General features: G+C 57.9%; 1 protein-coding gene across 2 annotated transcripts in view; it reads right to left on the bottom strand.

The window, feature by feature from the left end:
- The window catches only part of SCUBE1 (signal peptide, CUB domain and EGF like domain containing 1), a 139,349-nt gene that overhangs the window by 49,406 nt on the left and 77,876 nt on the right, over positions 1-12,067 (bottom strand). Inside the window, exons 5-7 of one of the 2 annotated variants that reach the window (XM_044915773.1) lie at positions 9,262-9,387; positions 5,045-5,161; positions 2,322-2,411 (exon numbers count right to left, since the gene is read on the bottom strand). In XM_044915773.1, the coding sequence (XP_044771708.1) occupies positions 2,322-2,411; positions 5,045-5,161; positions 9,262-9,387 (333 nt within the window). The remainder of the gene's footprint in view (positions 1-2,321; positions 2,412-5,044; positions 5,162-9,261; positions 9,388-12,067) is intronic. The other variant, XM_044915774.1, reaches the window with a different exon arrangement.

The raw sequence follows: 12,067 nt of genomic DNA, 5'->3' as shown, positions 1-12,067 counted from the left end.
CTCCGGGCATGGGGCCTTGTCCGTGCTATAAGTGTTGTAGAGAGACCAGAGGAGCGACAGGTTTTTTTCTGCCTGTGGGGCAGGACGGGCTCTAAAGGGATGCTTGAGGGGATTTCTATAATCAGAGAAGTGGGAATTCAGGGCAGGCCAACCATCATCCTTTTCCTTGGCCCCTTCCAAGCCCCCCAATCTGCTCCCCCAACTCTGCCTGCCAAACCTGGGGTGAAGGTACCTGTATTCTCAGTTCGTCTCTTCTCACCTTCCTGACCCCGCTCCAGGCTATTACCCACTGACTCTAATTAGAAAAAACAAGTCCACAGCTCTTTCTCCACCTCGCCACCCACCCGCTTGACGCTGGTTCAGCTCAGCCGCTTCTGCCATCACCCTCCTGCTGAGAGGAGTACAGGGCCTCAGGGGGCCCAGTTCCTGCTCCTGCCCTGCTCTGGAGCTCGCTCTTGGGCAGCAGTACCCACCTCTCCCAGTAAGTGAGGCTGAGGGGCCTCAGCGTGGCCTCAGAGCACCAGCAAGCAGCTCTTAGGCTCCCACCGCCCACCTCCAGCCACCTGACTCACACCTTCCGGGATGGTGGCGGGCACGCCTGCCTACTGAAGCCTTCAAGCCCACTCCTTGGCCATTTCCCGTCCTTCCCAGGCCAACCCAGACAGCCCAAGTCAACATGACAGCCCTGTCCTGAGAACTTGTGGAGAGGGGGCTTCCAGATAAACCTTGTCCCATCTGCCTGTGTGACCAAAGGTGAATCTTCCAGACTCTCTGACCTTAGTGTTCTCGTTTGAGAAACGGGGCTATGCCTGTCCTGCCCAGCATGGACTTCACGCTGCACAGAGCACCATCAGCCAGCCCCGATCTCCTTTGCTCCTCAAAGCCCCACTGGGGAGGATGGGCTTCAAGCCTACTCCCCAGCATGAAAGGCCATATCCCTCCCGTGGCCCCACTTACATCTCCCTTTTATCTAGGTGCCTGGATTCCTTTGAGGTCCATATGAGGACCACAAAAGTAGGCGACCTCTCCGGGACCCTGTGGTTCTGACCTCCATGGTCCTGTGACCCTAACACAGCCATGACCTTAGGGCTAAGCTCAGCCGTGCAGGGTAGTATGTGACCGTGGACAAGCCAGGGCACCCCGATGAGCCTGTTTCCTCCTCCAGGACATGGGAAATGTACCACCTGGCCCCACAGCTCCCAAGGCTGGTATAATCCACCAGACTGCCACAAAGAAGGTTGTGAAAATCCCAAACCTCCCTACAGCTGTGCTCCGGAGGCCTGGGCAGCTGGCACCATCGAGGGGCCAGCAAGCGCAGAACCGAAGAACTAGGGCAGACTTGCTCTGTGTTTCTACAGACTGAGAGCAGCTATCTCCCCCTCCTTCTCTTTCCTCACCCTGCCCAGGGTCAGCCACACCCGCAGGCCTCCCAAGCCACCCCGAGCAGCACCAGGGGTTTCTGGGCAAGCCTCCCTAGAACCTGGATCCAGCCCAGGGCCAGTGTCTGGAGTGTAGCCCACATCACACCTGCCCCTGCTCCCCCCTTCGGAGGCAAGCGGGTGCCTGAAGTGGGACCAAGGAAAAGTGGGCCAAGGTTGCCCACTTACGCCCACCTCAGGCTGGGTCATTCACCGAGTCAGGAGCCTTGGGACCAGAGGGGGAGGAATGAACCTTGTTTTCCCCGGGGCCTGCCAGATGGCCTTAACAATCCTCTCCTCTCTGGGTAGATTTCCCAACTATAAAGCGAGTCCTGAACCTGGATGTGGCTTCTCTCCTTCGCAAGGAGCCGGAGAGGGGCCGTGCTGCCTGAATCCCTGCTCTACGCTAGCGCCCCCCACCCCCTTCGCTTCTGGGCCTCCGTGTTGCCTCGCTGATCCCGCGCAGGTACTGCAAGCAGAGGGGTTCAGCGCAAACGTCTCGCCCGCAGAGGCCACTAGCCATTAGCTCTGGGGCCTTCGCTACACACACACACACACACACACACACACACACACACACACACAGATACACGTGTTTGATGAAGGGTATAAACTGTAACAGGGAAAAAGTTCCCACCTGGAGCGGAGCCCGCCCCCCCCACTCACACACGGCACGGGTGACCACGCACGCGGGCACACCGCACAGACAGACCCCCCCACGCACACCCCACGTGCCGGCACGCACGCACGCACACCCGCGCGCCAACACGCTCGCACGCACACACGTACAGCCGCGCGCCGACACGCACGCGCGCACGCACAGCCCGACACAGCAGCACGCGCATGCGCACACACGCGGACAAAGGCGCGAGCACAACAAAGGAAGTGGAAGAAAAGTGTTACCCATGAGGAGCCGCCGTTTCACCCGCTTGTCCACATCAGCTACTGACGTGGCATTGAACTGAGAGCGCTCAATTGCAGCCTCATCCTTCTCTAAAACACAAGTAAGGGACAAACACGGAGCCGGTGGTTAATGACAGCCCACTTCCCGCGGCCCAAGACAGTCAGCCTCTCGGCGTGGCGCGCACACAGCCAACACAGCATGCCGGGCCGGGCGTCTGCGCCGAGGGGCGAATCCCGGGAGCCTCCAAGGTGGCGTGTTCGGGGCGGGAGGCAGCAGGGGTGGGGGGTGCAGAGCGGGGGACGACCACACAAGGGCACAGGTGGGACCCAGGGCCCAGCTGCGAACAGACAGAGGTGGCGGCTGAGGTCAGAGTGGACAGACCCAGCTGCGGGGTGGGGCGTGGGGCACAGAAGCACACACACCACCTCAGCGCGCAGGGAGGCATCAGTGATTGCAGACGCCCCCCGCTCAGGCTGGGGAGGCAGGCACAGGACAAGGCACAGGACAAAGGGACAGGGCCACGAGGTCCGGTGATGGCTGTGCATGGACAGCAGACGCCCTGTGTCAAGGGCAGGAAAGTGTGTCAAACACTCATGCAAAGTTAAGAACAAAACAACAGAGAACAAACACACACAACAATGGATCCAGTCGAACAGACAGAAAAAACGGGGGCTCGAGTTGGGCAGCGCTGGTTGCCTGCTTGTCTATAGAGGACTAGAGCGAGACATTCAAGTGCTTGACAAGGGGCTGCACAGATGGGTCAGTCATTTTAGGCGCGTGCGGAGAGGCGGGCGGGCGGCCGGGGAGCATTCTGGCCGCTGGGCAAGACGTTTGGCCAAGATGCTGTCCGTGGAGGAGCAGGTGAGGTTAGCTGTTTGGCGGCCCTCTGCTCAGTGGAGACGTGCGCTCCCGAGGGGGGAACCTGAGCAGCAGTAAGCAGAGGCAGAAGGAAGGTTCTGCCCAGCAGAGGGCAATGGCCCAGGAGCTGGGTCTGGAAGAGGGTTTCTAAGGGGAGGGGAGGGGAGGAGGGGGTGAGGGAGGTTAGGTTAGAAAGTAGATCCAAGCAGGGACCTTCACATGCAGCAGACACTAAAAGATAAAAAAAAAATGAGAAGGGACGAGTCAGGTGGACAAAGACAAGATGTGTTAGACGAGGCTGGGTGTGTGTCTGGCCGGCAGCTGTCTGCACCGGTCCCGTGGCCGGCAGGGGCGGCTGCACTGCAGACACAAACAGCGAGGGAGACCCAGCAGACGAGACAGGAAGGGGCCGGTGGGCCTGGGAGGCCCCCGGCAGGACAGTGGAGACAGGGAGAGAGGTGGGAGAGGAGGTTCTAGATGGGATCAGGCTGCAATAGAGACACTGGTCTGAGACCAGGTTTTGCTTTGAAAAAAAAAAAAAAATTTTTTTTTTTTTGGTTGTTTGGTTTGGTTTGGCTTTTGGCTCTGAAAATAATTAATGAACGTCAGTTATCAGACAAGACAGGCAATCAGGGACCATCACCAGAAAAGCAGGAGGAATGAGATAAAATGAAACCAAAACGGCCGTCTGAGAGGAGACCACACAGAGGAAGGGGAGAACCACGCGGGTAGCAGCTCCCGGGACGACAGCCGGGACTAGGGTGAGACGCTGGTGGCCTGCCTGGGCCCTGGCACCCCCGCCCTGCTCCCTGAAGTACCAGGGAGCAGTCACAGGGACAGAATGCGACAGCAAACTCTGGTTTCACGGCTTTGCTTGCTTGCCACCCCTTTTTTGTTACTTGAAAGTCCCTCCAGAAATATCTTCAGAGTCGGTAATAAGAGATGGGGCCCCCCATTAAAAAGAATAAATATGGTCACTGACTGTGGGCTTCTGAAGTTGGCCGACATGGAAAAGAAAGAGAGCAGAGGATGAACAAAGTTGGATGGGTACCAACTTTGAAATTCTTCTTTTTCTCAGTTGAAAGATCTGTTATTTTGAGTGGGTAAAGAAGCTACTACTGATTATGGATTGAGGTAACCACAGATATTCTAGCTTCCTCCTACAAATAAGGACCAGGAGGAAGGAGGTGACCAAAACTCAAATTGAGACTCCATGAGACAGGTGAGATGACAGAAGGGGCATCGCTGAAAAGGGACTCTAGCTGGAAGAAGAAGTCTGGTGAGAACCCCATTAGCTCAGGAGTGGAAAGCAGTTAAGAACACCCAGAGCCCCTTGGGATTCTTCCATCCAGTCTCCCCTGGTGTAGACTATGAAGACTTAAAGCCGCTTTCTGAGAAAACGTCTTGGTTTTCCAGACTGGCGGTCAGCTCATGTTGCTAATGGGGCTGATGTGCAGGTTAAATGGATGTGCCATGTGTCCCCAGATCGGGAAGAAATCCCTATGCTTTAAAAACGGAAGCTGCCCTCCTTAGGCGCACACCCCCTCCTCCTCCCCCACAGACCACCCCCCATGTTGAGGATGAGGACCCGCAGAAAACCCACAGTGACAGGAAGCAGAGATGCTTGGTCCGGGGTGGCTGGATGGCCCTGGATGAGTCTCTACAGAAGGCTTCCCCGGGGGACGTCTGCCAGCCCCATTAGTACCGTGGGGTCCTCCTTTTCTTGTTCCCTTAACTTCCTTCTTGGAAACTGGGACATGGTGGGGAGGTGCTGGGGTGCTGGACAACCTCAGGGCTGCAGGGGGGCCCTGGGGGGAGGGAGGGTGGCGCAGGGTGCCAGCGCCTGGCAGAGCTGCGTACTTACCGATGCACGTCCGACCGTCTGAGTGGAGGGCGTACTTCTGGTGGCAGCCACACATGGGGCCCGTGTCCGTGTCCTCACAGCTGTGCTGGCAGCCTCCGTTTCCATAGTTACAGGTTACTAGTTAGGCCCAAAGTGTACATACGTGTGTATAAAAGGAATGACAACAAAGATGATTAGTTTATCGGTGTTGGTGGTTTCTCTTAAGGGGCAGGGAGCAAAGTGACGGCATAAGATAATCAGTGAATAGGTGCACATTTCCCTGGACTTCAGCCCCTCCAAGGTCTCGGATGGAATGGCTCGCTCTCTAGATGGGAACTGGGATGAGAGGAGAATGGACCTGGGTCATGTGGGCTTCAAAAAGGGCTGGCACCAGCTGACAGGCTCAGATGGCGTCAGGTGAAGAAAGGGATAGGATAGATCATTTTCTCCCTCCTCTGTCCCAGAGATACTTAGAAACTGTCTTAATGGGACAAATGTCTGTTAATGGCAGGCATCCTCTACAAGGTGGGGGAGGGTGGCAGTGGGCCCGTGCTGAGGGGGACACTCATTCAGTTCTTGCATCACTTGCTCTTTTCTGCCTGGGTCTTGGGCACGTGGAAGGGTATCCCCGCAGAAGTCTAGTCTGTCCTAGTCCCAGCAGCCATCTCAATCTCTATCCCCTCAGAGCCCGGATCCTCCCAAGGCAATGTCCAAACAGATGGAACCTGTGCAAATTAATGCCAGCTCACGTGCACTTTGGAAAATGACCTTTTATTTAAAGATGTTACATAGTTTGCAGTGTCTGTGGCCTGGAGGAGCCGGCACCCTGCAGCCCAGAATCTTAAAATGTTTTACAGCATCAGCAACCTGGGTTGGCTGAAAGGGGGCTAAACAAAAAGGAGACAGTCTGAAGAAGGAAAAATGATAAATTCAGGTTTATTTAAAAGGAAACTACTCGTTACCACATTTTAGGGTGAGAGGTATTGCTAAAGGAGTTCCCAGATCTCTATGGGAGGGGTTCTTGCAGCCCCTACTTTACTCAGCTTGCAAGACGACCCTAAAGATGCTCAAAGATGCAAAAATAAATCTCAGACCAACCCAGTCGAAAATTCCGAATTGGCAGTTGGGATTAATGATGTTCTATTAGGTTGACCCATGAGTAGGGCTGGTTCCAGAGGGAAGCGACCGGGTGGCAGCTCCTGGAGATGGATCCCAAGCATTCCGGAACTGAGTCCCGCAGCTGCCTCTCCCAGGTAGTACTCTCCCCAGGGGCACAGCACACGGCCTCCGGGGCGTCCGTCCTGAGTGATGGTGGTGGCCCTGTCAGCCTGGACACATGCCAGCTGAGGAGGACATGAAGAGAGTGGTCCTGCTCAGTGTCCCCGACGCTGTCCTCGCAACCAGAGAGAGGCTCTACTGGGCTGCCTCTTCCCCAGGGAGCTAACATCCCATCCGCAGGAGGGGCCTGGCTTCCGGGACGACCTTTCAAGGACCTGCAGAACTGCTTCAGGATGCACAGCTCCCTCTGGCCCTTTCTCCAGAGGAGCATCTCTTCTCTCAGTTTTCCCGGGGAGCCCGGTGGCCTGCAGTCACATTCTCTCATCTCTGAAACAGCTTCTCTCTCTGCCTAGGAAGAGCCCTAGGGAAGCCAAGGGTAAAGACTGCCATGGATCTCAGGAGAGGGCAGAGCCCAGGCATAGCCCTGCCTTGGCCTGGGCATCATGTGCCTTTCCAGACCGAGAAAAGCCCCACTTCAGACTGGGCAGGGGTGGAGTGGTGAGGAGGCTGTGAGAACACTGCAGACAGTTCTTTCCAAGCTCTGGGCTCCTGGCAATGGGCCGTGTCCTGCAAGTGACTCTAAGGACGATGCAGGGCTGTCTGAGGCAACCTGAGGGAGGGCCATGCTTAGGGTCCCACACCCCGCACACGGGGGTTTGTGCATCTCATGGACCCCAAGGGCCGAGCTCGTGAGCACCTAGAGAGCCTCCGGCTTGTGCATGATAATAGTGCTGCTGAGCTCTGGGATGACCAAGAAAGGATGGAGAAAAGCTCTGGCCCTGGAGTGGGTCCTGGACTCTGGAGAGTTGAAAGAGTTTGGTGCAGAGGCCCTGCTGTCCTGCCGGTCCACAGAGGCTGGCTAGGCCTGGCCTCAGCCCCCACCCCAAATCCAGATCTAGAACTTCCTAAACCTCCACTGGCCTGCAGGGCTAGACGGAGAGCTGCAGAGCCAACATCACACGAACTCCATGTTGACCGCACGGCAGGAACCAAAGCTGACGGGAGGGACAGCTACCTGCGCAGTCCCTTCACAGGAGGGCTGCGGTGTGCTCACCCGCTCCTTGGCCCCGGGGTTGGTATCTGATTCTCCACACAGCTCGGAGATACCCAGCTGCCGAGCCGAGCGGGTGGGGCTGCCGTTTCTTTCACCAGCAAACATTCGGGGCAAGGGCTTAGTTCTTCTCTGTCGGGGGCGGTGGGGGGGCTTCGCTGCTCACAGAGAGCCCTGCCTTGTCCCTGACCTCTCAGATCAGGTTGGCGCCTCGGGAGATGTTCTCTGAGCAAACTGCCCCCTTGCAGCACTCATCCCAGATGGGCCAGTCAGTCCCAGCCACTGCCTACACCCAGCTCAGGGCTTGGCCAGTCTTGCTGAGTGAAGGAACACTCTTTACTTGTGGCTGAGCCTGACAACAAGCCTGCCCACCCCACGCATGCTTGTCCTTGGCTGTTGTCCGGAGGACTGGGAAAGCTGGAGTTCTTCATTTTCTGTTCTGAAGGGTGCCAGGTGGCGGCAGATTTCTCCGTAGCAACAGGAATCGTCTGATGTAGAGGACCAGAGAGCCTGGCTGGAGTCCTGGGGCTGGAGCTGGGCACTTGCCCGTGGTGACCGCTTACACGTTTATCTGTGTGATCCCACGGGAAAGCCCAGGAACAAAGAGGAAGGCTGCCTACATCTCAGAACATACCTGGCCAGAAGGAAGCATCTTCACTTTGGGGAGTGGACGGATCATGAGTGTGGGGGCTGGAGCATGAGCTCCGTGGAGACAGGGGCTGTGTCTAGTGCATGTGGGTCCCCAAGATCTTGGTGACTGAGGAGAGCATGGGTTGGGGAAGGTGTGGCAGGAGCCCAGAGGAAGCTGATGACAACCGAGACAATCAAAGACCAAGGATGATGAGCCGGTGAGGCCCAGCTGTTTCTTCTCCACAGAATGAAGGATGGAAAGCACCTTTTCTTCGTGAGAGCTGGGCAGCCCAGTCTCTCATTTCAGGGGCGAGGTTGGGGCTGCTTTCTCTACTGGAAGTTGGATTCGGACTCCTCCACACCATTTCTCTGCATCAGAAAGCGGCCTGGAATGAAGTCCTTGTCTCTGGCCAGACGTGGGCAGGGCTCACACCGGTCTCCCTCAGCTCTTTACACGCATGAGCCAACCGGGTGCCAGGAAAGGTAGCCCAGCCGCCCAGTGAGCCGGGGCCGCCCCCCGCCCTCCCCACGCAGCTGCTGGGAGCTGGGTCTGAAGCTCTTAAGGACTGTGAGTGTGTTCAGCCCTGGTCCTACTTCGTTTGCTGGCTCCCACTCCTGGGGAGCTGGATGACCACATTAAGAGGTTGCCTAACACCCGAGCCCTGCAGGCTGACCTCCAGGCCGGTCCTGGATGGTACCTTTGGCCAGAGGCCTCATTCAACCCAGATCTCACGGGGCATCACCATTTACGGTGGGCCCTGCAGGGGCGGACTGTAAAGTTCTGATCTTTGATCCTGGAAATAAGGTCAGCACAGGCTGGGCTGGGGCTCCCCGTCCCCGCCCCAACGCAGCTCCTTTCCTTATTTCTACCACCCTGTTTTACCAAGGGCTGCCCTGCTCCGCCAAGAAGCCCGAGCTTATAGGCCTCTGTGCCTGCCACAGCCCTCCATACCCGCTGGAGAGTTCAGGCTCGGCCTATGGGGCTCTGGGGTTGGGGGTTAAGATAAGCACAGCAGGGCTGTTAGGCACGGTCCTGCTCTGGGGCTGTTGGTACTGGTATGCCAGGTTGGGCTAACGCCATGTCTGGAGTTCACAGCCCCCGTCCCTCATGCCTCCCCAGGCTTCTTCGGGGACCTTGCCCTTTCTCTCCACCCCCAGGGGCTGAGAGACCTCCCTGGGCAACGTCCAGCAGACTGGACAGACCCCCTCCCCCGCCCCCTATAAAGCAATGGCAGGAGACACGTGGGGATGTCTGACCCATTTGTCTCCATCTACCTACGTGTGCAGTCCTTCTGGTTTTGGGCAAGGTCAAAGCCGGGCCTGCAGTCACAGGCCACCCCACCTTTGGGCGTCTCCCGGCAGATGTGGGCACAGCCGTGGTCTTTGTTCATGCAGTTCATACCCTCTGGGAAGAGACAGACGAGAGAGGGGTAGGGGACCGGGGGGAGGGAAGAGAGAGAATATTTCAGGCCGAAGAGAGGCGGCCCATAAAATGTCACCGTCAAACGCACTGTTCTTGGGCTGCTGTTAGCATGCACACCACCCCCCCACGCCGGGGTGCACACCTAGCCGTCCGCGGGGGGAGCTCTCGGGGAGAAGCCAAGGACGCCGTGCGCAGGTCTAGAACCAGGCCTCGCTCTGAGAAGAGCACTGTGAAGGACTCCAGGGGACCCTCGGAAGAAGTGTCCCTGCCCTAGGTCAGCTCACAGAACCCAGTACAGCTCAGGGCCTTAGACCGTTTCCTCACCAGGGCAGGTGGGGGCAGCATGGGCACCGTTCCGGCTGCACAGGGATGGCCCGTGCCCCACGAAGGCAGGCGGAGACTTTGGTTTCAGGCTGGGCCCAGAGGGGAGCGCTGACGGGTCAGGGGCTGGGTGGGTGGGCAGCAGCCCTAAGCAAACGTGCCCTGGCGGGCCTGCACTTGTTTCCTGGGAGGCCCTGTTCCTGCACGGCCACCTCTCACTGCGTCCCTGCACAGAGGCTCGTCCTCAGCAGCGCCACAGCCATGCCCTGAACTACACGCCACCCCCCCATCCCCCGGCAGCCCGAGGGGGTCTCTTTCTGTCCCTGGTCACTGCAGTGCTCCCAGGATCCGTGGAACCTTCACTCCCAAATGCAGAGCCCTGCGTGACCTGCTGCTGGCCTTCTGCCCCACCCTCACACCCCTGCGCCCCATGCAGACTGTTCCAGGTCCAGGAACACACGTGTCCCCATTTCCAACATCTTAGCTCGGGATTCCTGCTGGTTGGCATGTTTCCTTTTAAAGGAAAATGTCTGCCAACCTCCGGTACCTTGTTCTGTGAAGCCTCATCTAGAAGGGCAGCCAGCAGTAGCCCTCCTTGCTGGTTGGGAGGCCTCAGAAAGGGGAGATTTCCCCAGGATGCCAGGGCTGGGCCGCCCCACTGCCTGTTAGTGTCCCCACCCTCTAGCTGCAGTGGGCTGTTTTATCTGGAGCCCTGCCCATCTTGCCCTTGCTTAGCAGGCCCTTCCAGCTTGTTCTTTGGGCCAGGTTCAGAAGCCCTGTCCCTCACAAGGCCGGCTGTTCCCTGTCTCCTCTCCTCCCAGGCTCCCTGAGACTCTACTGTGGCACCAAAGCCCCTCGCCCCTATAAAGGCAAGCACCCCCTTCAGAGGTTAGGACGGCGGGGTTAAGACACCTGCCCAAAGGCCCATGGGGCACTGAGAGGCACCACCAGGACTTGGACCAGTACCTCAGACTATAAACCCCTGTCCGGCTCCTGCCGCAGAGGCCTTGTGGAATGCAGAGCTGGGCTGCCCTGGGTTTCCAGGGCAGGCACTGGGGACCACGCACATCGAGTCTCTAGAGGCCCGGCCTCCAGTCAGTGCACGCTGAGGATTACACCGAAATGTGCTCTGAGGGCTCTGGCACGATGGGGACAATGAGGGTCCCCTGGGCGGGCCATGTGCCTCTCTCCTCAGTCACTCCTAGTTCCCGGGACACCCCACCCCCCACCCCAAGAGACTTGATCTTCCCTCCCTGATTGCCTGGAGTGGCTCAGACCCCCTTCAGATGACCCCAGTTGATATTTATCTTCCTGGTGATTTGTGAGGAGTTTCCAGAATTTATGAGGTCATCAGGGGTCAAGTGAGAGGTTGTAGGTCACAAGTCCATCAAGAGGCTAAAGGCAGATGAAAGGAAGAGCTGCTGACCGCCCACACGGTGTCCTGAGGCCTTACTTCCATGTCCGGCCCGAGAGGAGCCAGCCCCGGACAGAGGGGAGGAAGCCGCAGACGGGGACACACGGCGGCCTCCCTTCCCCAAGGTGGCTCACCTGTGGGCCAGGACCAGCTCCATCTTGACCCTGTCCGCTGTAAGCACGGGTGTGGGGCAACTGAGATCCGACATACACTTAAGAACATACACACCCCAGCAGCTACAACAAAGATTTTTTAAAAAAGTCTAAATTGAAATGAAACAACGAAATGGCACTGAGGGAAACCTGCATTGTGCTGGGCGCGCTGATCTCTGCTCTCAGCTGGATTTTCTCACTTCTTCAGATCACACTACTGGACTGATGCAGAGTGGGCCCAACTACCCAACAGCTGACCAAAGAAAGCACTCCAGTGCCAGGGTTCCGCCCAGGAAGCTTCCGGTTCGTGTGGAGAGTCGCCCCTCCGCTCACTGAATTCCACAACACCCATGCACACCTTGTACGGCGGCATGGGAGACCCAGCGGGCTGCTGGGCTGTTGAACGACTGGGGGACGGGGCTCGGGGTGGTGTGGCATTTCTGTGGTGTGAATGCTCCATCGAGGCTGACCCCAAGCTCCCAGGGGAGATCCCTGAAGGTGCAGTGGGGAAGAGGGGCACCATGGGCCCTTGTGAGCCGGCAAGAGCCCGCCTCACACAGAAAGTATGGCTCCCTTAGGTCACTGTGAAGTCAGGAGTCTGGCCTCCTGACTAGTTGTGTGTCTCAGAGAAAATCACTTCTCGGGGCACCTGGGTGGCTCAGTTGGTTAAGCGACTGCCTTCGGCTCAGGTCATGATCCCGGAGTCCCTGGATCGAGTCCCGCATCGGGCTCCCTGCTCGGCGGGGAGTCTGCTTCTCCCTCTGACCCTCCCCCC

Source organism: Neomonachus schauinslandi, chromosome 5 (genome assembly GCF_002201575.2).
Source record: "Neomonachus schauinslandi chromosome 5, ASM220157v2, whole genome shotgun sequence".
NCBI classification, from domain to species: domain Eukaryota; kingdom Metazoa; phylum Chordata; class Mammalia; order Carnivora; family Phocidae; genus Neomonachus; species Neomonachus schauinslandi.
This window is presented reverse-complemented; position numbering and strand designations above follow the sequence as displayed.